Genomic DNA, 25,011 nt, shown 5'->3' with positions numbered 1-25,011 from the left:
GTTTGGAAGCATAAGGTCATGTTCACAAAATGTAATACGTTATTTAAACAATTTCCTTTTTTAATCATTCTTTGTGTGCAGTGCTCAGATACAGTTTTCCTCTGATGTGTAGCTCTGAGTTCAGCACCTTGCTTGCTCCATAAACTTTCCACATTGTCTGGGTTAATTAACAAATTAACAAATTATAACATCTTTAACATATCTATTAGCACAATAATGGTTTATGAATAAAACTGTTTTTCTTTCAAATAACTCTTCAGATACAATGCTATTCTGCAGAAGTGATTTCCACAATACAAGTACAATTGGTGATCTTATGTATTACACACAGAACAGGGTGCTGTTAATCAAACATTTATCCTGAAAGGTACAGCATTGTTAAAGTTAGCAAATCACCAACACAGTATTCCCAGTAGACATTAATAACACTATTCTTACGTACATCTTTGCATTGTATTACATTTGTTTTGCTACCCACAAACAATAAGCATAAAAATAAAATATACATACATATATTATGCAATATTAACTTTTTATGCTATTAAAGTTCAATTAAAATCCTTTTTAATCATTATAATGCACTTGTCTGCATTTCATAAAAAAAAAATATTAAAAAGTTCCATCTGAACAGTTCAGTTTGCATTTGGCTATATTCTGATCAACTCTTGAAGTACTGTGCGATCATCACACGATTATGAAGACACTGTATGTGCGTTCACTGGTTTCTGCTGCATCACACATTTGGACTTTATGCAAAAGTTGTATAACTACAGTTACTGATAAAACATTATATTGTAGTAGTTTTAAAACCCATACAGAAATACCATTCTGGTGGCCCCCTCCCCATGCATATATTATTTCCCATAGTTAAATCACCTTTATATAAAAGAAGCACAATTATACAGTCCCTTGTTTTTAGCAGGTTTGACTGTACCGCAATGCAGAGTGCACTGCAATAATCAAACAGTCCAATTTGAAACTCTTATTTTGCCCTGTTTACGGGATCTCCCAGAAGCTCTGGGCACCGAGCTGCTCCGTTTGCAATCTGGTCACATTTCACAATGAGATCATAGTTGATTTTATCCGTTATCACGCTGTCCTGCTTGTATTCAGGGTGGTTTGCAACAAACTCTCGCATCCATTGAGCCATAGTCATCAGCTCCCCTACAGCATAAACACAAACACATCTATGTTAGCATGGTAATGCACATTAGAAAATGCCTTGTATAAAGATCACTGAAACTAACAAATGCCCCTTTTTAGCATCATCACTGGTCCTCCAATTTATTGTGATGTCACATTTTAGAAATTGTATTCTGGGGGTATGATAGAGGTATCTATCTGTCTGTATGGCAATCTTATCTGTCCTTATGGTGGTTATACAGTAGGCTATGGTGATTTACTGTTTCAAGACACCCTTGAAATCTGGTCCTGGGTCATGTAAGAAGTAACCCGAGACATACCTGAAGCTCTCTTCTTTATCAGTTTAAAATAATTCAATATGGTGCATCGCGTTTCTACATCTACTTCCATGTTTTCCAGGTAGCAGTTCAGGATTGGTATTAAACCGTGAAAGACACCTTCCTAAAAAAACATAAAAAACAAATATAAATTAAAATGTGCAGAAACTCCACTTATAAAAGTCTGCATAGTTTACTATCGTCTGCCACTTTTTTTTATATTCTTTACCATAAATCTCTTACATATGCTTTACCATGGTTTTACTATGCTTTATTAAACTTTGCTTTGCTTTTACGATGGGAAACTTCAAAACCGGACACTAGAGTTGGGACAATAATCAATCATGACATTAGTAAAACATCAATAATTGTATTGTCTGATGATTCAATAGTTTCATGGAGTACCCTCTTCTATTCTGTTACTTAAACATCATATTTAAGTAAAGTGTAGAAAGGGGATAGACATGTCGTACTGAAATTATTTTTCAGAAGTCACGTTTGATCATACAAATGTTTATTAATTGTTACAAATAACTTATTAATTGGAAGTTCTGACCACAAGACCATAATTCATTGCTGTTGTACCTTCCCAACAGTCACAAGTTGATGATACAGACTGAATGTTATTATTTTACAGTATAAAAACAAAAATGAAGTCGATACACTGCATCACCACTATGAAGCTTAAAAATAAATATTTCACAATATTGTTACTGTCATCTCAAAGCCTGTGCAGTGAACAAGTTAAACTTACTCCCTACTTCATTAAATATAATGTATATGTTGTTTTTTTTTTAATAGAAAATGAAGCACACCCACCTTCCCATTAATGAGTGTGTCAATGCTCATCAGAGCATACTCTTCATTATCATTGTCTAGGCCGTTTTGAGCTGAAGCACATGTATGTACAGCTGCATTACAACCTAAATTTCACAATGAAACAAAATCAACATTTCTCCTAGAATAGATATACAATTTAATATCTTGTAACACTGAATGTTTAGGTCCAAACAACTATAAGGGCAGTGAATTGTACAATATACTGTTGTATAGCACCATAGATTGATTGGAGAAAAAGGTCATTATTATTTATTATTTGAGACCGGCGAAAAGCCAGTCTTATAATGTGTAGGTGGCGTGGATGGGGTTACATCCCCATCCCTATAAACCTTGTGGGAATGTGGCTGGTGCCTTAATAAGATAATTGTTTGATTAATGAGTAATTTAGGCTCTAGCCACAGAATATAAAAGGACCCACTCCTGGCTCATAAAACAGAGAGAGCTTAAGAGAATGACAGTAGACTGAGACTGAGACTGAGACAGACTAAGAGTGAGAGTCAGATTGAGAGTGAGAGTGAGACTGAGACAGACTGAGAGTGAGAGTGAGACTGAGACAGAGACTGAGAGCGAGAGTGAATGCTACAAGATTGTGAGATTCAAAGGTACTCAGTTATTGTTTGTGTTTGTGTTTGTTTTGGCCAAAGTGCCCCTTTCTTTTTGAGTTTTGTAAAAGTGTTTGTTTTATTGTTTAAAAATACAAGCGCAGTTTTGCCCCGTACACTTTTGTTTGTGTACTGCTTCATGGACGCTAACGTCACCACCCACGCCACTCAAAGCCATCCTTGCCACACAAGCCCAATATTTTTATAGGGATGGGTCTATTTTAATACAGTTCACAGAAGTTTGATCATCCAAATTATTGGGCTTTGTTTGGTTTGAAAGAAGCAAATACTCAGATTAATACTTGGAGGTGTGCATACAATAATATTTTACTTTGCCTTAAATATCCTTGCAATAAATTCAAAGAAAGACTACAACGGTTGGCCACTGCAGCAGTGCACAAATCACACAATCACAACTGTTAAATCCCAATAGTATTACAGTTAATACAAACAAACAAAAACATTTTAGAGGAGAAATGGTGCTTAAAAATACTAATTATTTATTGTTTAATCCTGTGAAATGTATTGATTTGACCAGCAAATGAACTAGTAAACTTGAATGGTATCAAATTGGCTACACAGAGACAATGGGCAGTTGCAAGAAGTCATTATAAAGAGTTTTGATTAGCTAAAGACAAACAAACAGCTCAGAAACTCATTTCGCCATCTGTACTGCAAGGGAAAAAAGTTTTTAAACATTGACTTACATTACACATGGTTAGGTAAGTAGTTGTGTATTATTTCTTATATTTTCCTTTACAATAAACAACATCCATTTGTTTTGGCCTTTGGTTATATATATATATTTTTTTTTTACAAAATACCAAAATAAATTAATAGTTGAAAAAAATGGAATCCTGTTAAAGGCATGGGTGGGTTCACTTTTGCACTTTGTTTATTTTTTTTAAAGGGGAGGGTATATTATGCAAGTAATGTAGGAATGCAATCATACAGAGAGAGCATAATTATTATTAGCATATTTTGCTAATAATAATGTGCAAAATGGGAAAAGGGGGAACAAGTAAACTTGCCTTTAAAAATGTCCTTCCTGAAGTAAAACATTCCTTGAAGGACAGCATTCCGTCTCTGAGCAACCTTTATATTTTCATCCACCTAATAAAATCAAAATAAATACCTTTCATGTTGCAAGACATTGATAAACAAAAAAGAAAAAAAAGAACCTCAACAATGACTTCATAAGTCCCGTCTAATTTGTCCTATGTGTTTATCAGGCATCAATTTAAAGTATACAAAAGAAAATACTATTCTCTCACGTTTTGGAGCTGATGCTGTAAATACATACTGTAAATAAAGCAAAGTCTATTCAATTGATCAAAATACTGCCAAATGACATCTGTAGTTTGTTTTTTCAAGAATAAAAGGTTTTCTTTTTACAGTAAAAGAAATACAATGTGCAATTACTGTAAACAGAACAGTATTTCTGAAACATTCATATTTTTTAAATGGGACGCATCAATATGAATATATCTTACCTTCGACAATGGAATCAGGAAGTCTAGTTTGTATGAAAGAATCACTCTTGTGAGCAATACAACAAATACAACGTATGCTGAGTTTTCAAAGTCTGTCAACTGGACCTGCAAGAGAAAATCTAATGTCAGTGGAGCTGAACACTTCATACATATTTTATACTTCATTCAGCTGAACTCATTATCATTTTACCAGATACACAACGGATTCCAAAACAGTTGATTATATTCACTACCCCCCAATACATTTTAACTGCATTTGGGACTGTGCTCAATGACAGCAACAACTACTGAATGGTTATTTATGTCCCCCATTAAAGTTAGCTTTTTTAGGGCACCTACCTGTGTTCTACCTTTGAGGGTTATAATTCTACAGTACTACAAAATTCTACAGTACGTACGTCCATTGGGCGAAACTCTACTCTCCATCCAATGTCGGAGTTGGGAGGAGGAGGTTTAAATCTCATCGTCTGCCAGTTGGATGACTGAATGCTCTGTAATGGAAGTTACAAAGAGATTATTATTGTAAAAGATTTTAAAAGATCCTAGCAGTTTTTGGAACTTCCTGTCACTCAAATTGAAATTATGGATGAACTAATCAAAACTTTATTGACAAGTGTCTTGGTAGTGAGTTGTATTTAACAGTTAGCACTTAGCCACTAAACGCAAGTAGAGGGTGGGGGTTGGAGGGTATATCTATTGTGGTATACTTGTGGAAGAGAGAGCAGACATCGCCAGCTGTCCGGATTCTAGCAGATAAGTATTTAGATTATCTGTTAATCTGTATTAGGGCTAGTTCATATACTCTAGTAGTAGTGAATTTCTCTACATAATTGTACCTGTATGTTAATAATAAAACCTATTGTTTGTCATGCCTGATGCTTCTACTCTCAGGGTCTCAATAGATATTAAGGAAACAGTAGGCCTTGTTTTCTTACACAATGTTCTACCACTATTCTACCACTAGAATAGTTAAAAAATGGTACAATACAATACTTCAAAATGTTCAGACTCATTCTCATCATCCTGGTGAATTGTCTCTTCAAGAACCAGCAAAGGATCACGGATAAAAAGATGGGCTACATGTTGCGCCACGAGTCTGTCAACCCCTGAAAGAAAAAAGGTTTTATTTATATAAGATTCAAAGCTCATTTATAATGCAGTGGATTTTTGCACTGCCATGTAAAGAACAGGCACCAGTATCTGAATTAGTCTGGATGTTATCAATTTAAACAATGGCTTCTGAAAGTGATTAAAAGGGAATGCTGATTTTCAAATGTTTTATTTTATAAGACTCAATGCCAATGAATGCAGATATACATTTGCAATATATCAATGCAAATGATTCTTCCAGTGGTGTGTACAGATCATGCATCAGTATTTGAATGAGTTTTAATGTATTCAGTTTAAACAATAGCTGCTAAAAGCGATTAGCAAGGGCTACAGTATTTGTTTTAATTATCACATGGCTATATCTTAAAAAACTTCTTGTCCAGGTTTTATGAAACAATCGTTCATTTCTTATCATTTCCTATTCTACACATGTTGGTAATGTAGGTCATGTTTATTGACTTTCTGATGACAATGGCAGATCTAATATACTTGTTTTAAAATATATTCCCGAAAATAGAAATATACATAGGTTTATTATTAAGTAAACGGTACACTCAGACAAGAATACACCTAGAGCTGAGCTGTTACCTGTACATAGACATACCCTGAATAATAATAAAAACAGCTGAGCTGTTACCTGCTTCTAACAGCTGCTTGTTGATCTCTTCATCTATTGTTAATTCAATGTCGTTGTATTTTTCACCACAACTGGAGAGGTAGCTGTCTATGGAATCATATCTTGATTTACTGATCCGATATTTATTGTGTTTTAGGGGCTGTAAAAAAGCAAAACTGCAGGTGAACATACAATAAATATAAATCGCGTTACAGCACAACCGTGTGTGTTTATTGGAAATAAACCTGTATTATTATAAAGGAAAAAAAAAGAACAATATCTAGAAATAAAAGGTACAGTGGGCTAATAAGTATGATATTTTCTTTATACAGTGAAAACCTCTTAATGTGATCATGGCTGTCATTTAATCCGATAAATGTTTTGTATCGGTTGAGCAGCATAGGGAATACAGTTTTTGATTCCAGTATGCGATTGACAATTAACCAGTGATTCTTTTAAGCCGTTTTCAACTATACATACATCTTGGATTTTTAAAAAAACAGTTCAATGACATTTCACGAGAAAACTCGGTATAGCATGGGTATGTGCATATACTATTGACAAGTTCAGTTGCTTTCTTCACAAGCAAAAAATCGCTGCCAGCACATTAGTAATGTTATGAATCAACAGTATATTTTCCAGTCCATTCAAGCCCACATAGAAACCAGCATATTGTTTATTATTTTGTATTTTCTTTTAAATCTAGTTTAAAAAGTGAAATAATATGATTTTTATATTGAATTTATACATTTTTAGTTTACCAAACAATAATTATATACAGTACCTAATAGTATTTTCCCCAAAAGCACTACTGTTTCTAAAGAAACAAAAGTTAAAGGATAGACAGTGATAGACAGACAACTACTTGTAACTTTCTAAGAAATGAATAATAAAACATTTACCCTACCTCTAAACCCCGCTCTTCACGCGTTCGGTCATCGACAGAAGCAGAGATCACTCCCCAACGACAGTCATTATCAGACACGTAGCCTCTATAGAATGGAGAAGCTGCACTCAAAGCCATCTAGAAAAATACACAAAGAAAGCCACATCCATTCCAAATTGCAAAACAGGACATTCATTTATTCTGAGTTCAAGGTCATTCTGCTAGAAACAGACACAGATATAATCGCTTTTAAAAGCATATGTTGCCTCTTTTCTCAGATCATATCATCAAAATTCAGAAAAAAAGCATTTGTGTCTAATATATATATATATATATATATATATATATATATATATATATATATATATATATATATATATATTATTCTTCATGTTTAGTTTTTTATAATATACCCAGTTCCCATAAGTACAGGCATACTGTTTTGTACAACAATCACTTACCATAATGGGGCATATTGTGGCAAGCTGGTCATATAAATATCTAGCCTCGGTCATGTTACAAGCTTGGAATGTGACCTGTCAAAGAAAAAGAAAATGTGTGTATATATATATATATATATATATATATATATATATATATATATATATATATATATATATATATATATATATATAATAGATGGGCTTGAGTGAGTTACAGGAAAATAATTATATCTAGGGTTTATGTGATGTCATGAACTACAAGACCACTAGGTTGAGTAATTTATAAACTGTCACAGAAACCCAAGATGGAATTATTTTTCTTTAACTCACTGAAGCCCATGTATTATCTGTAATAAAAAAAGACAATAAACAGGTGTTGAGGTTCAAATTGCAAGTGAATTTAATGAATAATAATATTGTACATTAAATTAATATTAAAGAATCTTAAATATAATTATATTTTTGATAATTCAGGAACAGTGAATTAAACTGGGTAGATAATGAACTTCAAAAAATAATGTACTTTTAGGGAAAATGTGTTTCAATGGGGTATGCTTTTTTTTTTTTTTTTTAAAGATTTTATTAGTCAAAGTTTTGTGCAGGATAATTGTAAATCTTCACAGAGACAGATTTGTTAAAAGTGCCTAAAAAACAGGAATTGCGGGTGTTGTCGAGTGATTGAATTTTTTAAAGTCACTGACAGGAATGTCATTAATTTCCCGTTCCTCTCCAGTTTCTCCGAGATATGAATGTACCAGCTTTACATCAATTTTCTTTTTTTTTAATGTATTCTCATTTTGTTGTTCATTAACGAACATTTCTCTACTGAGGGTGTTGTCGAGTGTTTGAAAATTTTGTTTAAATTGAAGGTGGTCTCGAGGAGTCAAATGGGTCAAAGTTTAAATATATTTTCCTTTAGAGGAATTATGACATTTTGACATCAGTACTGCGCATTATGCCTTTTTTTTCAAATGGCTCAGGATGCAAATATAGGCTTCATCCATATATATATATATATATATATATATATATATATATATATATATATATATATATATATATATATATATATACACACACACACACACACACACACATATATACACACACATACACAGTTGTAGTCAAACGTTTCCATACCCCAATGGAAATGTATAATTTCTACAAATTTCTTGAAAACAAAGAATTTTAGGAAAAATATTTTGTAGCAAAAGTTTTGCTTTTGTGGATGAGGAAAAAAAGTTGCAAGAAATTTTGCAAAACTCAAAAAAATGCTAATTCAAAAGCATTCATAACCTTTGATGCCATGATAGTGTTGTCTACCAGGTGCTAGAAATTTTCATTTCACCAAGAACAAGCAGAATTGTGAGGAAGGTTAATAACAATCTGAGACTGACTGCCAAAGATATTCAAAGTGAATTGGCTGCAAGTGGGACTGGGGTTTCCATTTTAACCATAAGCCGAGTATTGCATGGTGAAGGTCTCAATGGTCGCAGGCCAAGGAAAATACCACTCTTAGCAAAATGTCACAAGGACAATCACTTAAAGTTTGCAAAATGGCATTTGAATGATGGATATGAGTTCTGGTCAAAGGTTTTGAGGAGTGATGAAACAAAACTTGAGCTATTTGGTCATGTTGACAGTCATTACGTTTGGAGAAAGTCTGTTGAGGTGTACGAAGAAAAGAACACCATACCTAATGTCAAGCATGGAGGCGGTAATATCCTTCTATGGGGCTGTTTTTCCTCTAATGGAACAGTAAATTTAGTTTCAATACATGGTAAAATGGATTTCATAGCATACCAAAAGATATTGACCAATCATCTGAAACCCTCTACAACAAAACTTGGTTTAAAGCGCAACTGGATGTTCCAAAACAACAATGATCCAAAGCACACATCAAAATCTACTTCAGAATGGTTAAATAGAAGTCTTCAGAATGTGAATGAACTGGAACAATTTTGCGTTTAAGAATGGTCAAAAATCACTAAAGAATCATGCCAAAAGCTTATTGCTAAAGGGGCCTCAACTAGCTATTAATTTTGTTTTCTTCAGGGTATGAACATTTTTTAATTAGCATTTTTGGAGTTTTGCTAAAAAAAAATTGCTGAAATACATAACTGTAGACATCTATTTCTTGTTAATGTTTTTCCTCATCCACAAAAGCAAAATTTCTGCTACAAAAGATTTTTCCTATACTTCTAGAAATTCTAAATACACAGACAAGGCTATAAAATGACTTAATCCCACCAGGCAAATTGTTGTTTTTATATTATCGTCTATGCAAAACAACTTTTACCTGAAGGCAACAGTTTCCTGTTCCGAATCCCACAGAATCCATGTATATGTGGTCTGGTAAAGCTGCCCTTTCTGCCTCTCCATCATCTGTTGGGAATGTCTCAATAAAAGGACATGGGGTGTTTCTGTCTTTAAAGACTGCAGAAAGAAAGATAAAGTACAGTAATGACTTGCAAGCATGATAGAAATTACTTGAATGTATTACTTTTTTTGCATCTCATTTGTACAACATAAAAGCTGGTTTTATAAAGAACTTATGTATAAAAAATATGTATTGTGTAATAAATACATTACTAAATATTACATTTGTATATTTACAGATTCACATTCACCTCATGTAAGTTCACAATGGCACATTCACATTTCTCAGTATATTACTCACAACAATTAAAAACTATGTATCCTGAAACAAAGTGTCTTTCTTACGCACAAGTTGGTCATGAACATTTACTTTAGACTGTTAATGAGGTTTAAAAAAATCAAACGAAATAAGTAACATGATGGAGAATTTGAATAAAATACCCACTAAAAAGTAACCACTGCCACCAAGATAGTAAGTAATGGAATTTAGGGGAAAATACAGTGTTATTTCAATGTAAAACCACTTACTGGGTACATTGATGACTACTTTCTCTCCTCTTCTGTGATTTATATGTGTGTCAAAGGCTCTGCAGTATAAACCAGAAACAAATTGAACTTCTTGCTTTGTTTTATTTTGAATTCATATTTCTGCTTCAAATTATATATATATATATATATATATATATATATATATATATATATATATATATATATATATATATATATTAAACAAACACACATAAAACACTGAAATTGTATTACACTCTATTAAGCTATCTTAACTTTATTATGCATGTAGCTTCCAGTCAATCATTTTGTGTGGTTCCAGTATTGTTTTTAATTTTTTTTTGCTGTAATTTTTCATTAATAGAATCCTAGTTGATGGATCCATTTACACCTCACTACACTATTAGTATAAGGACAGGAGAGTTGAAAGGTCACATCACATCTGATTTCTTTGAAATCAAGAAATACTCAAAATGAACAAGCGCAGAGCATGGCTCTGTCCTCTTTATTGAAGTCAAACTTCATTAGTTTCAATGAGACAGTATTTTTGGAAAAGATAATCCACAATATATGCAGTTTGTTTATATGAGAGAATTCTATTCTGTACTTACCTAAACCTGGGATGCTCAAGAATTGCTTCATCTGGAAAAAACAAAGATGTGGATACTCCTTCTTCAACTGGTTTGGGATCAAACTCTGGGAAAGTAAAACCAGGGCAGCCCAATCTGCAGAAAAACAATACTATATGTACAGTATAAGGTCTAAAGGTAACAATATTAACCTTTATTGTGACTGCTTTAAATAACAGTTTGTTGCAGTGTCTGAGCATCACTTCCTCTGGGTCATCCAAACTTTAATAAAAAATACCCCTGATGTTGCATAAACACAACTAGTGATGAACCTAATGATCCTTGTGAACCCAGTCAGATGAACCAGTGTAAGAGAGAAAAGAACCTCAACGGGCAAAAACCTGGAGTCAAATTGCCAAGAGCTTCTGAGAAAACAGCATGGGGCACAGTAAACACGGATCCCTGTTTTGCATTGGAAAGGTTAGGTGGAACAGTAAAAAAAAAAAAAGCTGGATACATTTGGGGATACCATCTACACATATGGAAGCGAGAGATATGGAGTTGAAAAAAGAATGGAGAAAGTACAAACTATTCCTGTAAAGTCTAGACAGCAGCAGGAGATTGAGCTCTTAGTTAGAGAAAGGAGGCAGCTGAGGAAGCAATGGAGGTGAGCAGAACAAAGTCAGAAGGAGGCACTCAATCTATTACAAAGGGTCGTAAAAGATACACTACAAAAAGGAGTGTGCGAGAACTAACTTTTATAAAGACCCATTCTAATTTGCAAAGAAGTTATTCACCAGGGAGAAAAATGGCACACTAAAAGCAACTAAGTCTGAGCTGGAGAGCTATCTTGAGGAAATGCACACAGATTCAAAAAAGGCAGGAGCCAATGTCGATTCCTTCAGACATCCCACCTATCAATCCACCAGAATACCAAATGGAGGACTGTGCACCTAAGTGGATAGAAATAGAGCAAGCTGTTAAAAATAGGGCGTCATCATCTCCTGGTCCTAATGGAGTTCCGTACAGAGTGTACAAGAGTACCCCTGGTGTTCTACGAATCTTGTGGAAATTAATGAAAAACAGGTTGTACCAAGAGCATGGCGCCAAGCAGGTGGGGTCTTTATACCCAAAGAATATATTCTTCAGCATTGTTGCTCAGAGATTGTCAAATTACCTATTGAAGAACTGCTTCATTGACACTTCAGTACAGAAAGCTGGTATTCCAGGTTTCCCATGATGTTTAGAGCACATCAGATCAGTGTGATCTGACAGCAAATTCAAACAGTTAAAAAGGAGAGGAAGGAGCTCCATGTGATATTCCTGGATTTAGCTAATGCATACGGTTCATTACCACATGAGCTTCTTTGGGCAGCATTTGATTTTTTCAGTGTACCGAGGACAATAACAAACAGTGAAAGCCTACTTTGGAGATTTGCAATTTTGTTTTTCAAATTCGGAATTCACCACTACATGGCAATGTCTAGAAATTGGAATAATGGCAGGATGCACCAGTTCTCCACTGGCTTTTATCATGGCAATGGAAGTAATTATTAGGGCATCAAAACGTCAAAATGGGTAGTGGGAGGAGAATGCTTGGCTTCTGGAATACGACTGCCACCAATTACAGCATACATGCATTAGCCTGCACTAATCGGTTATTGGGCAAACTAATCAATAATAATAATAATATTAATAATAATAATAATAAACAACTTTATTTTGTATAGCGCCCTTAAAAGCAATCATCTCAGAGCGCTTCACAGTACAGCAATAAATAAAAAGATTATACATAAAAAAGCACAAGGAAATAAAACAATCATAAAAATCATAAAAACGCCTTTCTAAAAAAATAAGTCTTTAAATTAGCTTTAAAAACACTCAAAGAAGCTGAGTCCCTGATCTCTAGTGGAATAGAGTTCCAGAATTTGGGGGCATAGCAACAGAAGGCCCTGTCGCCCATAGAGCGCAGGCGAACAGACGGGACACACAGCAGTCTGAGATCAGCAGAGCGGCGGTTGTGAGTAGGAGTGTAAAAAGATAAAAGATCTGACAGATAAGTCAGAGCTAGCCCATGAAGAGCCTTATATGTCAGCATTACAATTTTAAAATCAATTCTGAACCTGATAGGCAGCCAGTGCAAGGCCTCCAAGACAGGAGTAATGTGATCTCTTGAGCGGGACCGAGACAAAATTCTGGCTGCAGAGTTTTGGACAAATTGAATTTTAGTGAGGATGCTATTAGACACCCCAGCGAGCAGGGTGTTACAGTAATCGATCCTGGAGAAAACAAAAGCATGAACCAGTTTTTCAGCTGCAGGTAGAGAAAGCATGGATATTCATATAACATTGAATGGGCACGAATGCAATCCAAGGTTCGATTGGAAATGACATGGGTAGAGTCACATGACGAATGTGTGAGGGAGGCAGCACCTGTGTTAAAAACTGGAAGAAAGCTGTGGAAGATGCAAAGGCTACCCTTTGTATTAGTGATATTATGTTTGTTTGTCTTGTCTATAATTGTTACTTGTGTGTTTATAGATGGCTAACACGTTCTGGAGCTGTCGCTAAGGGCCAGCACTGAACCCGGAACAGCACTGCACTATTTGTCACTCTTTAAACTGTATCACCCACCACCAGCACTACAGCACACACCCAGGACTGGTGACCGTGGTTGTATATTGTGGGAGATATACTGTGTTTATTGTTTAGGGCTGCAATCCCTGTTACTGTTCTCTGTGTTTTACGCATCGCTGTGTATAACCGGAGTTTATTATTTGGTCACCAGACCTGGATTATAACGAAAATAAAACGTATATTTTTCCATACCGGATTACAAATCTCTGTCTGTTTATTCCTGCACTGCATCACCTCTGCACCTGTACATAATCAGCAACCACTTTGCCACAGCGTGCCATCAAAGTCATGCAGCCATATGTTGGGCAGTTTAAAGAGAACCCTGAAAATATGAATGACTAAATCTGAGATATAACAGGGCCTTGTAAAATTACAGCCTCTGTCCTAGAGATTCCATGAATACAGAAAGTGAGCCATTATTAGGTCACATTGCACAATGAAGGGTATAGTTAGAAAACATTTTTCAGTGTTCGGTGTCTCGTTCAATATGAGGATGCAAATGACCTGGTTTGAATAGTAATATGAATACATATGATCTTTATACCAAGCGTTATGTGGCCACATGCATATGCTTATACCTTGGAAATGCTGTAATGGTGCACAGTGACTGGTTTTCTTTCAGTAAAGAAGAGGCTTCCCTCCGTCGTTTACCCATGTTGTCTTCCACAGTGTTGAACTCAGACATTGTTCCTCCGTAAGGCTGGCCAGGAGTGCCTTCAATCATGTAGCTGCCATACTCAGGCCTCCAGAGGGTCGGGTGGCTACAAGAAAAAAAATACACAAATATACACCAACTGCTTCCTGTGACACTGGGGGATTCTGGACATGAAAAGACACATTACTTTTATCGATCCAGGGGTTTGTTTGCTAAAATGTGAATTAGCGAGTCCAAAGCATAAACAGAATATAATGTTCAATGTGAATGTTAATTTTACTTACTTGGGGTTGGTATTTTCACCTTTTTCTTGAAGACTGTGCAAGACATCACCTGCACTGAGCACCAGACGAACTTTGTGATTGTTGTGATCCATCGCTATCAACATGTATTCAACCTACAGTACAGCAAAAGCAGGAATATTCTAAATTAAAACATTTCTGTGACATCACCCTTTGATCATTTGATTGATGAATTCTGTGAATTGTCTAACTAAAAGTGGCTGTGTGGCTTTGAAGAGAAGGGGAGTGCAGGGCAGATATAGTGTTGATTAACAAATCCACAGTTTGTGCTACAAATCCACAAAAAAACTGTTGATTCATCCACGAAACCACAGTCAGAACAATTAAACAGAAAAGTGAATACCATTTTATTATGCAACAATCATTTCAACAATTAGTTAATGTATTACACATTTCAAATGTAACATTTAGAAAAGTGCTTGCAATTTTAGTTTAGCATTTTATATAGTTTTCTAAACATAATAATACATTAAAATAATGTAACAAAAAATGCTTTTATAATTACAAATTAATTTCCACATACACCTCCCTGCATAATATTTATTTCACATATCTCTAGTGAGGTTCTGGAACAACAGCAATTTCATCCATCAACATGGATGTTAGATTTAAACTCAGCTTTTGCAGTTCTTTCATTTAACCATTGTTCAAACATGCTTACAGCCCACTTACATTTTGCCTGAGTACTTCTCCAAAACAATACTTCTCTGGCAATGATATTTAGGTTTTCTTCTGTTTTAGGTTTTGTATTTTTATTTTTGTAATGCCACTTTCATGTTTTACATCTAAAACATAGTCCCCGCTACTATCTTCACTTACAACAGACACTTTGTTTGTGTAAGAGGGATTTCAAACTCAGAGGAACTCATGGCAACATTTTCACAATATGAGAGACAAACATTTTAAGTTTTTGAACTGAGTGTAACAAAAGAGCAAAAACCAATCCCAATTACCAAATTAACAATCAATTGAATCTCCTCAAACAAGTATCAATTGTTTTACGTGGAATCAACACTTATCGTTGTTTACCCTTACCAAATTATCATTTAAAGATAACTGAAATTAATTTAGAGTTATCTCAATATTTTAAGATATCTCTAAATCATTTCCAGATATCTTTAAATATTTGAAGATATCTTCAAATAATTAAGGTATCTATAAATCATTTTAAGATATCTAAAATACATTTAGAGATATTTCAAAATAATTCAAAATAATGGAGCTTTAAATGAGATCTAAATGCATCTTTAAATAATTTTCAGATATTTCAAAATGTTTTTGAGATATCTTTAAATAATTTTCAGATATCTCTAAATCATTTAGCAGTATCTCAAAATAACTTCCTGTTCATTTAGCCTAGTTGCCAACATTTTGGGGGGGGGGGGGGGGGGAGTTAAATGCATCATACACATGGGGGGGTCATACACAAAAAACACTATCATATAATAATAGACGTATCCCCTCAACTCAACACCACACGACCAGCATGGCAGTAAACACAGACACAATGAAGCGTTCTTACCTTTGTATACCGGTAAGTTCGTGATCAGCAGATGTGTCAGCTGCACAAATATCTGGACTTTCTTCCTGTGCATTGGGACGCGGGACATTTGCAAGGAAATCAGGACTGTCCTGACCATATAGGGACTGTTGGCATGTATGCATTTAGAGATATCTCTAAATAACTTCCTGTTTATTTAGAGATATCTCAAAATCATTTTAAAATATCTTGAAATAACTTCCTGTTCACATAGAGATATCTCTAAATTACTTCCTGTTCATTTAAAGATAACTCTAAATGGACCTGAAGTCCATTTAAAACATAGAGCACTTTCACAGGAAGTCATTTTGTGATATATTGAAATGATTTACTGTTCATTGAGAAATCTCTAAATGATTTTGAGTTATCTCTACATGAACAGTAAGTTATTTCGAGATATCTTAAAATGATTTACAGATATCTCTAAATGAACAGGAAGTTTTACTTAAAGATATCTGTAAATCAATTTGAGATATATTTATTTCATTTTTAGATATCTCAAAATGAAATTAAGATATCTTCATAAGGCTTTATTTACAAAAATCTCATATTCATTTAAAAGATATCTGCAAATGATTTACAGATATCTCTAAATATGTTAAGATATCTCTAAATGGTCATTTGGCTTGTGAAAAGGGTCATCATTTAAATGCTTAGTTAAACAATCTGGCAGTGAAACAGTTAATATTTACTTGAAAACACCAGTAATGGAAATTGCTTACTTGAAAGAAACATAGAAAACATTAGGTTACTTACCGTATCCCTGGTTCCCTGAAAGAGAAGACAACCACCAATGACATTATGTATGGGATATGCCTGCCCATTGGGTAGGTATCGCTGAGCTCTCTATACCAGAGCTGCCGATAGGCCCCTTCCTGGGGTGATGCACTCGGTCTCGCCCACCGAGGGGATAAAACTGTCATCCAAAGGAAGCCATTTCTATTTTTCCATCGAACCCTTGAGGGTGACTGATGGGACCTTGCGGTTGGTGTTCGTCTTCTCTTTCAGGGAACCAGGATTACGGTAAGTAACCTAACGTTCCCTTTCAATTCGAAGACGACCACCAATGACATTACGTATGGGATAATGTATACCAGAGCCATCGCGAGGGAGAAGGAACAGCAGCATATGAGGGACGCACAAGCACTGTCTAACCCAGAGGTTAGCAGTGTGAACTTACACCCTCAAGGACCTTCATGCCTAAAGAAGGCAGGGCAGGTTCTACCACATTAAGGCGGTAGAACCTGGAGAAAGTATGCGGCGTAGCCCAGCTAGCCACAGTACAAATATAAGACATCAAGGCACCTCGGAAGAGGGCCCAAGATGTAGCCAACCCTCTAGTGGATTGTGCGGCTACCCTACCAGGTGGGGGCAAGCCAGCACCATTATACGCAGTCGAGACTGTGTCCACAATCCAATGTGACAGACGCTGCTTAGAGAGGGGCTGTCCTAGGGTCCATGTCCCGTGACAGACGAACAGCTGGTCAGATTGACGCAGAGCTCTTGTCCTATGCACGTAGCCTCTTAATGTCCACACTGGGCAGAGGAAATTCAATCTCTCATCCTCTGTTGATGCAAACGGAGGTGGATGGAAGGACTCCAGTTCCACAGACTGATTAATGTGGAAGGCAAGATATGGGGTCATGGCTTCTAGCCAGAAACCAAGCTTATACTTATACTTGAAATACTTCCACTTATAGGTGTACAAGGACCTAGTGGAGTCTGCCCTAGCACTCTGCAATATAGCCACAAACACATTTAATAGCCCTAGGGCTAACCAGCGGTCCCTTTCAGGGGCCAGACCTATAGCCGGAACCTGCTCGGTTCCGGGTGTCAAAAAGAGCCTTTCATCTGACTGAGAAGATCCATGCGCAGTGGGATCTCCCAGGGCTGGCCGTGCAACAGCTGGTACAGGGTCGAAAACCAGATTCTCCTGGGCCACTTGGGGGCCACTAGGAGAACTGACGCTTTCTCTAACCTGACCTTTTTGAGAAAGGCCGGGAGCAGTGGTATAGGCAGGAAAGCGTACAAAAACGATTTGGGCCACTCGTGCGCTAGGACGTCTACGCCAAGTGGACCGCCTAAGCGGTGGAGGGAGTACCATAGGGGGCAATGCGTCATCTCTGCCGAGGCAAAGAGATTGACCTGCTCCTTCCCGAACCATTCCCAAATGCACTTCACTATCCGAGGGTGGAGTTGGCACTCTGACGGATGCAGACCGTTCCTGGAGAGGAGGTCTGCTGCCCAGTTCACCGCGTCTGAGGAGCTCACCAGCGGTTCGACCTGCCCCACGCGGAAGCATGGGGAGGTAGCAACGCAGCCACCTGCCGGGACACCTTGTGTTCTTGGCGGGATCTCTGTAAGATCTCCTCTACGGCTGACCCAAAGGTATGTCCTGAGGATGCAGGCACGTCAAGCAGCGCGGCCTTATCCGCATCAGGAACTCTGGCTTGTGACAGCTACAGCTGTCTACGAGCCACGATCAAGTTAGCCAGGCTACGGCCTTGAGTTTGCCCTTGGAGACCGGAGATCTGCAGCAGTGTGCTGGACAGAGGCATAACTCTGTGGCCACCGGTTCAGGGACTGGGGCCTCTCGCAGTACACCGTCCATATAAACAGTGAGCACACTGTTAGACGTGTTAGACAGGCGAGTTGTCTGTGCCTCTGCTGCATACGCCCGGTTGAGATGCGTTTCCGTCACCTTGCAGTGAGGGTTCGGGCATGCCGGGTCTCTAGCCAATCCATCCATCCGACGCTGTGACGCTGGGCACCATGTGCTGTATGCACTGAGCACTTGTGCACCGAGATACCTAAGTATCAAGGGCTATGTGTGCGCCGCGGTACCAAAGCACCGGGGGGGGGGGGGGGGGTCGCTACGCAAATGTGCCTACCCTAACCGCGCGGTCACACACACCTGGTCAATGTGTAGTGTGTACCGGGGGGACACAAGGCTGAAGTCAACAGCAAAAACACGGTATAGGGGAGAGCAATGTTTGTTTACAATGTTTGTTTACAAGGCCCGACTCACTGAGTTGGGCGGGCATACGCAGCCTGCAGGGTCTACTCGACAGGTGGGGATGTGGCAAGGCCTAGCCCCATAGAGGAACTGTGCACTCTCAAAAAATAGACAACCACTCGCGGGTGACTGCACAGGCAGTTGCTTACACATGACAGACAGATAACAAAGAGCGGCCTACCGTGCAAGCAAGGAGGCCACTGAAAGACAGAAAGGCAAAAGGCTCAAAGTCGTTGATTCTGGGAAAGCGGCGAGCCGGCTTTCAGCACAAATGCAAGGGAAATGCAATTGATTCGATTCGACTCAAGAAGCTCTTTTCTATCAACACACTCAGCTCAACACAGAGGTCTTACCGTACCGTCTTGAGAAGGAAAAAGAGAAATGGCTTCCTTTGGATGTCAGTTTTATCCCCTCGGTGGGTGGGACCGAGTGCAACTGTAAAGCCAATATCTGAAAATATGTGTTCTGTAGCATTCAAAATGGTTAGATGTGATCGTCGTCGCAAGGAACAATCACAAAAACAGAAAATGATTACCGGTTCGGAAGCATACAGTTCAATTCCATCAAAATAACAGAACGTTTGTAGAACTATAAGCACACTTTATACATTCACCAATCTGTTCGTAAGTTTTAAGTTGTATATGCCTTTATCAAGTGCTGATCACCAAAATAGAAAAACAACAAGAATGATTTATAAAATGCTTTCTTTACGGATTTTAATTGAAGTCTACAGGCAGGAAAATTGCAAAAAAATAAAAAAATAAACAACAAATAAGAAATTGCCTTGCTATTCAAAACTGATTTGTACTTAAGGGAGCATGCCATTAAAAGAATACCTGGAAAGATGGCAAAACAACCATGTTACTGTATACAATACATGTTTTTAGTGGGGAAAATGGCTTTTAATGAAGTTTACATGAGGGAAGAGAAGTGTTTCTATCCATCTTCCAACAATTAGAATTAATTTGCAATCTTCTCCCCACTTAAAATCATTTGCAATCTTCTCCCCACTTAAAAAAAAACGCTATTCCAAATATTAAGCAGTGTTTTCTGCCATCATGTAAAAAACAGTGTTCTTCCCAATTTAACCTGTAAATAAAACATTCCGGTTGGTTTTATTTCTATATTTTCTGGCCAATTTTTATTTTTGTAAAACTGTGTATTTTACAGTGCCATCTAGTGCATGGTGTATTTATCAAGTGAGATAATAACTAGCATCAAATACATTTTAATATTCAGTGGTCCTGATAGTTTATTGTATTATTTATTTGTAGCAGGTCGATACTTTGTGTTTCTTTACTGTTTTCATTACTTCATTTTCATTTTCTTTCCTTTCCCCGCGCCAGTCAAAGGATGATTCCCCTTACCTGGATCATTTAAAAGGCTATTTTTTTTACAGACAAGGGAGAACTGGATGGGAAGCAGGAGCGGCGGTGGCGGTATGGCTGGTCGGCAGTCTGTGGTGTGCGAGTAGCGGCAGTAACATGAAGTATGAGACGTGAATAAGCCAATTTGATTATCTTCTAGTCAGCTACAACCTTCGTTGGTTGTCGTGAAATCCTTAAAGGGACTGACTAGTTTAGAGCCTATTGTTTCAAAGCAGCAAGTTTGTTTACATTACGTGGCCGGCTACTCTTCCGTTCTTTTAGATTTCCCCCTGGTTGTTTTATTTTATTTTTATGTACTATATTGTTTTTTATGATGACTGTTTTTGTTAATTTTTTGTAATAGGACTAGACTGCAGCTCGCAATATGATTACTTGATAAATCTGCACTGTCAACGATAACCCACTTCGTGTGTATAAAAAAATGGAATAGATCATTATAATAGCAATTTGTTGCATTTTACAAGTTTGTTTTATTGGTTTGTATATGTGTGTTTTAAAGATGTGTCTGGTGAATTTGATTTATTTATTTTATTATGATTAGCGTTTTTGCTCAGTTGATTTGTTGCTGTATAAGTGTTTTTAACACTTCCGTCACGTCTGCACGGTTATATACTATTGATGTTGGTAGTAATTGTTTGTTAATGTGCATATCTATGATCCGAGTCTGTGTCTTCTCCAAATAAAACCTGGAATTATTTAAATCGTTCTAGTTTGTGTGGTCCTTCTGATTTCTATCCCAGTTCCACGCCCTATGAAATAATTAACCTACTTAAAGAGACGTGTTTAAACTACTGTTTGTTTTAAATTAAATTTAATTCTGAGGGTGAAATTCCCTAGGTGGAGCGTGCCCCGCGCTGTCTCGGCGGGCAGGTGTTATTTATTTATTTATTTATTTATTTAATTTTTTTAATACCGTATCTCATTGTGGAATCTATCTTGCGTGTCTGTTTTATAGAAACTCAGAAGTGACCAGAGGAGATGGAGTCCGGAAAGGTGCCAGGTTCAAGCTGTACCCGGAGAGCAGGTATAATGAAGTAAGAATTATCGAGGAATGATGTAACCAGAGTAGTTTTAATGAGAAGAGAATTGTTTGAAGACTGACCAAGTTAAGAATGAATATAGGCTTAATTAGCGCTGCTAGATAAGAGGAAGAAAAGAATGCCACAGCCTGCATCTTCGGAATTGGTAAAATATGCCACTTCTGTATTGTATGCTGTGTAAAACTTGTTGTAGTGAGCGGATTCATTGGATTACATTCACAAAATAACTCATGTTAAGTCAGGTACAGTTAACATTCTCTTTGTGTAGCTTGCTAAATAATTGTTGAGCTTCCATATTCCATTGAAGCCAATGCTTTGTCTTACCTCGTCACCCCATTTGAGGTCGTCATTCTGTCGGTCTTTAGCTTTGTTATAAATATTTAGGAATTGGATGATGCCGTGTTTTCTGACATGATCTGCATAATTTTTGGTCTCTTCCCAGTTCAATGGCGATCCTTGTGTCAGCAAACCCATGGCACCGAGATGCAGTGACAGCAGCTGTCCCTTTTCAAAGATAGCAAGGTCAGTATTTTCACTTCCAACCCAATGAAGAGGTACGTTCAATGTTTCTCCTGTATAAACAGTGCTACAGTGTAGTCTTGCACTCCACTGCAAAAAGCAGTCATACAGGATGGGCAGGCTCAGTTGGCCAGGTAATTTGTAATTAGAATCCATGCATATTTGCAAACAGTATGCACATTAGTGTCTTTTGTTTAATGTAAGTTATACCAGAAAAAGGTTAACAATGTTCCCCATATTGTTATTTTCACTAAGAAAATGTGAATTATGAATAATTGAGGTCCAGGTTATTAAATGGGGCTAGATGGTTGTTTAAGGAACCAATTAGACACCTGAATGTAGTGGTGTGCCTTTATCAATGAAGAGTTAAAGCTACAATTTATAGAGTGATTTTATCAGTGTCTTAAAGCAGTATCTGTGTATGCTTGGCAAATCCACCACACTACCATAATGGTTTCTACCAAAAATGTACGATTTTAAAAACTGATGTGGCTGTTATGACAATTAGTTCTTACTCTCTGCAATAATTCAATTTTGACTTATATGTGTATTCAAATTCATATGTAAGACATAGTACAACTAAAAGTATGGTAAACAGTTCAGCATTCATCAAATTATATTCTACCACGACATATCAGATTACATTATTATGAGATAATAAAGATTTAAAAAAAAAAAAAAAAAAAAAAAGACGATAGATCAGTATCCCAAAAATAAATAGACTATCACTCAGTCAGGTTCATGTCTTTTTATACCAACAAATATTTGTTAGGGTTATAAGAAAATGCTCTGAACTAATCTCTAACTTTGGTTTATATAGGCTATATCTGAGCTTGCTGTAATGCTGCTGGATCTGGATGCTGCTGGGTGTGGTTACCTTCAGGGAATTACATTCCTGTACTATTCCACAGCTTGTCTGCCTCCCCCCAACACATTCTCAGCACACAGGATCCCACACAAACTGGTTATACAAAACCAGTTTTAAAAAAGCTTATTGCAACAGTTGTAGAGCCATCTTTGCCGATTGTTCAAAACAAAGTAATTTTATTAAGTGTCACTGATTTTTCAATTTGTGCCAGAATTTCTATAAGAGGATACCAGTATGTCATTTAAAAAAAAAAAAAAACAGAAAAAAAAAAAAACACATGACACAAGGTATTTCTCATCGATGGAGCGCGGCGATAACAAACTGTACAATGAAAATGTATTGGTGTTCATATGAAAGTAAATGTGTCGGTAATGTTAAACCAGTTTGCTGAAAGTGACCATGGCATAAGTAGCGCTGTTAATGCAATAGTCCACATGGTTAAGGCTTAGAATGATGAGTGGTGAAACATGGGGAAGGAGAAATATGGCAAACAATTAAACACAGTAACCTTCTGCAACAGAGTAGTTTGGGTTGGTTGCCCTTAAATAGAGTAACGGCTGATTAACACATTTCTATTATAATTGGTAAGATAACACAAACAAACAAGTCACATATGTTCTGAGCCCACTAGAGTATAAATACCAGACAGAGAGGCATACACAGAGAAGCCCCTCCACCCCCCCTCCAGATCATCGGGACCATTGGTGTCTTGTCAGTGGCTCTCCAGGGGTTGAGGTAATATCAGCTGCCTCTGTTAATACTAGTGGCATGCATTATATCTAAATAATAACATTCAATGTAGAATGTAATGTGGGTATTTGAAACATGGTCTTGTCTTATCCTTCTAGCGTAACAAAGTCATTAATAAACCATTTCCCCACTTAAAATCACAGCTGTATAGCTCTTTTGTACAGCGGTATCGGTGCTATGCTTCAGAGCGGTAGGTCCTGGGTTCGCGTCTCACCTCCGCCTGTGAGGAAACCCCTGCCTGCGGGAACAGAGGGCCGCAATATATAGGCCCAATATTTTAAATAAACTTTTTAATCGCGTACCTTTTCATACTGTTTTCAGTTTAACCCAATACAATTTCAGTTAATATGCTTTAACTATAAACAACTAATGGTCCATCATCACACAATTAAATCTTTCTGTGTCTGCGCCTGTGCAGCATCGGCAACTTAAATTAAAGTACAGTATGATCCGCCAGGTTGAAATGTGCACGAAAAATACATTTATTTTTACTTAAATATGTTTGATGTAATAAAAATGCATCTTTCTTTTTGTACAGAGATCCCTTTGTATGTTTATCTGACACTGAATTCCATATATCGGTTTAGTAAAGAAGGGTTTATACAACTAACATTTTAGGATTTAGAGAATAAAAAAACTATATGAACATAATTTAGATATTTTATTCTACATCATGTAGTCAAAAAAAAATAATACAAAATGGTATCACAGAAGGCTACTGGAAGCCTATAACAGTACAGTGTTTCATGTTAGATTTCAAAATGTCACATTTTTCAATTTGTCAGTTTTTGTTAACTATATGGACAACTAGAAAGTGGTATGTAATTGAATATATTAATGTAACATTATTGAACAGGTTTCATTCAACTTTATGAAGCAAAATGTGTTAATTTTACAGGGTGATCCAAAACTTTTGGCCATAACTGTAGGTTAGTCCACATTATCGGTCTAACTTGTTCCACTTGTTCCGATCAGTTAAACCAATTACCGGGACCATCTGTCTGGTACACTGCAATCAGGATTACGTAAGTACAGATATTCAAGATTTTCTAGTCTGCATCTTAGTCTTCTTGATGTAGACTAAATCACTGGTACGCTGCAACTGACCCAGTATGCGTAGCTATATCATTTTTTTTTTTTTGCAGTGAAACATGCCACATTGAAAAAGACAAACATCCTATGGTAACTAAAAATAATTTAGTAACCATATTTCTCATTAGCGACAGTAACAGTATGTGAAGTCCCACACTATTTTTTAATTAACTGCCTATTTACAATAAATACTGCCCATGCCCTATATAAAAATACAATAACATATAAATACTTTTATTACTACACAATGGAAGGCAAATCAGCATGAAGGATATTAAATCAACAAATGCAAAAATATGG

At 36.6% G+C, this 25,011-nt stretch overlaps 1 protein-coding gene and 1 long non-coding RNA gene across 5 annotated transcripts; one reads left to right on the top strand and one right to left on the bottom strand.

The window, feature by feature from the left end:
- Window position 1: 1 nt before the first annotated feature.
- Window positions 2-21,956, bottom strand: LOC117411294 (glutamate--cysteine ligase catalytic subunit-like). Of its 2 annotated transcripts, none has more exons than XM_034018576.3 (16): window positions 21,807-21,956; window positions 14,481-14,593; window positions 14,120-14,302; window positions 10,948-11,061; window positions 10,358-10,416; window positions 9,750-9,886; window positions 7,469-7,543; window positions 7,029-7,145; window positions 6,143-6,281; window positions 5,389-5,501; window positions 4,794-4,886; window positions 4,396-4,500; window positions 3,934-4,015; window positions 2,280-2,383; window positions 1,464-1,584; window positions 2-1,164 (listed from the first exon to the last, which is right to left on the bottom strand). In XM_034018576.3, the coding sequence occupies exons 1-16, from the start codon at window positions 21,954-21,956 to the stop codon at window positions 983-985; spliced, it is 1,887 nt and encodes a 628-aa protein (XP_033874467.3). In that variant the 3' UTR covers window positions 2-982. The 2 variants fall into 2 exon arrangements, with proteins under 2 accessions (XP_033874467.3, XP_058881018.1); XM_059025035.1 differs by lacking the exon at window positions 21,807-21,956 and adding an exon at window positions 16,795-16,881.
- LOC131737258 (uncharacterized) lies at window positions 20,487-24,052 on the top strand. 3 transcript variants are annotated; one of them, XR_009328843.1, is made up of 4 exons: window positions 20,487-20,543; window positions 21,398-21,466; window positions 21,925-22,004; window positions 22,822-24,052. It is a non-coding gene; the product is annotated as an uncharacterized LOC131737258 (long non-coding RNA). The 3 variants fall into 3 exon arrangements; XR_009328845.1 differs by having other exon boundaries at window positions 21,398-21,476; XR_009328844.1 differs by lacking the exon at window positions 20,487-20,543 and adding an exon at window positions 21,253-21,312.
- Window positions 24,053-25,011: the final 959 nt, after the last annotated feature.

This window comes from Acipenser ruthenus, chromosome 6 (genome assembly GCF_902713425.1).
Source record: "Acipenser ruthenus chromosome 6, fAciRut3.2 maternal haplotype, whole genome shotgun sequence".
Classification (NCBI taxonomy): domain Eukaryota; kingdom Metazoa; phylum Chordata; class Actinopteri; order Acipenseriformes; family Acipenseridae; genus Acipenser; species Acipenser ruthenus.
This window is presented reverse-complemented; position numbering and strand designations above follow the sequence as displayed.

Excerpts from the sequence above, each read along its gene's own strand:
- LOC117411294 (XM_034018576.3), bottom strand. The coding sequence starts at position 21,956 with ATGGGTTTGCTGACACAAGGATCGCCATTGAACTGGGAAGAGACCAAA. Across the intron at positions 7,544-9,749 it reads CAGGAAACTGTTGCCTTCAG|GTCACATTCCAAGCTTGTAA; the intron begins GTAAAAGTTGTT and ends TTTCTTTGACAG. Across the intron at positions 1,585-2,279 it reads ACACACTCATTAATGGGAAG|GAAGGTGTCTTTCACGGTTT; the intron begins GTGGGTGTGCTT and ends ATGTTTTTTTAG.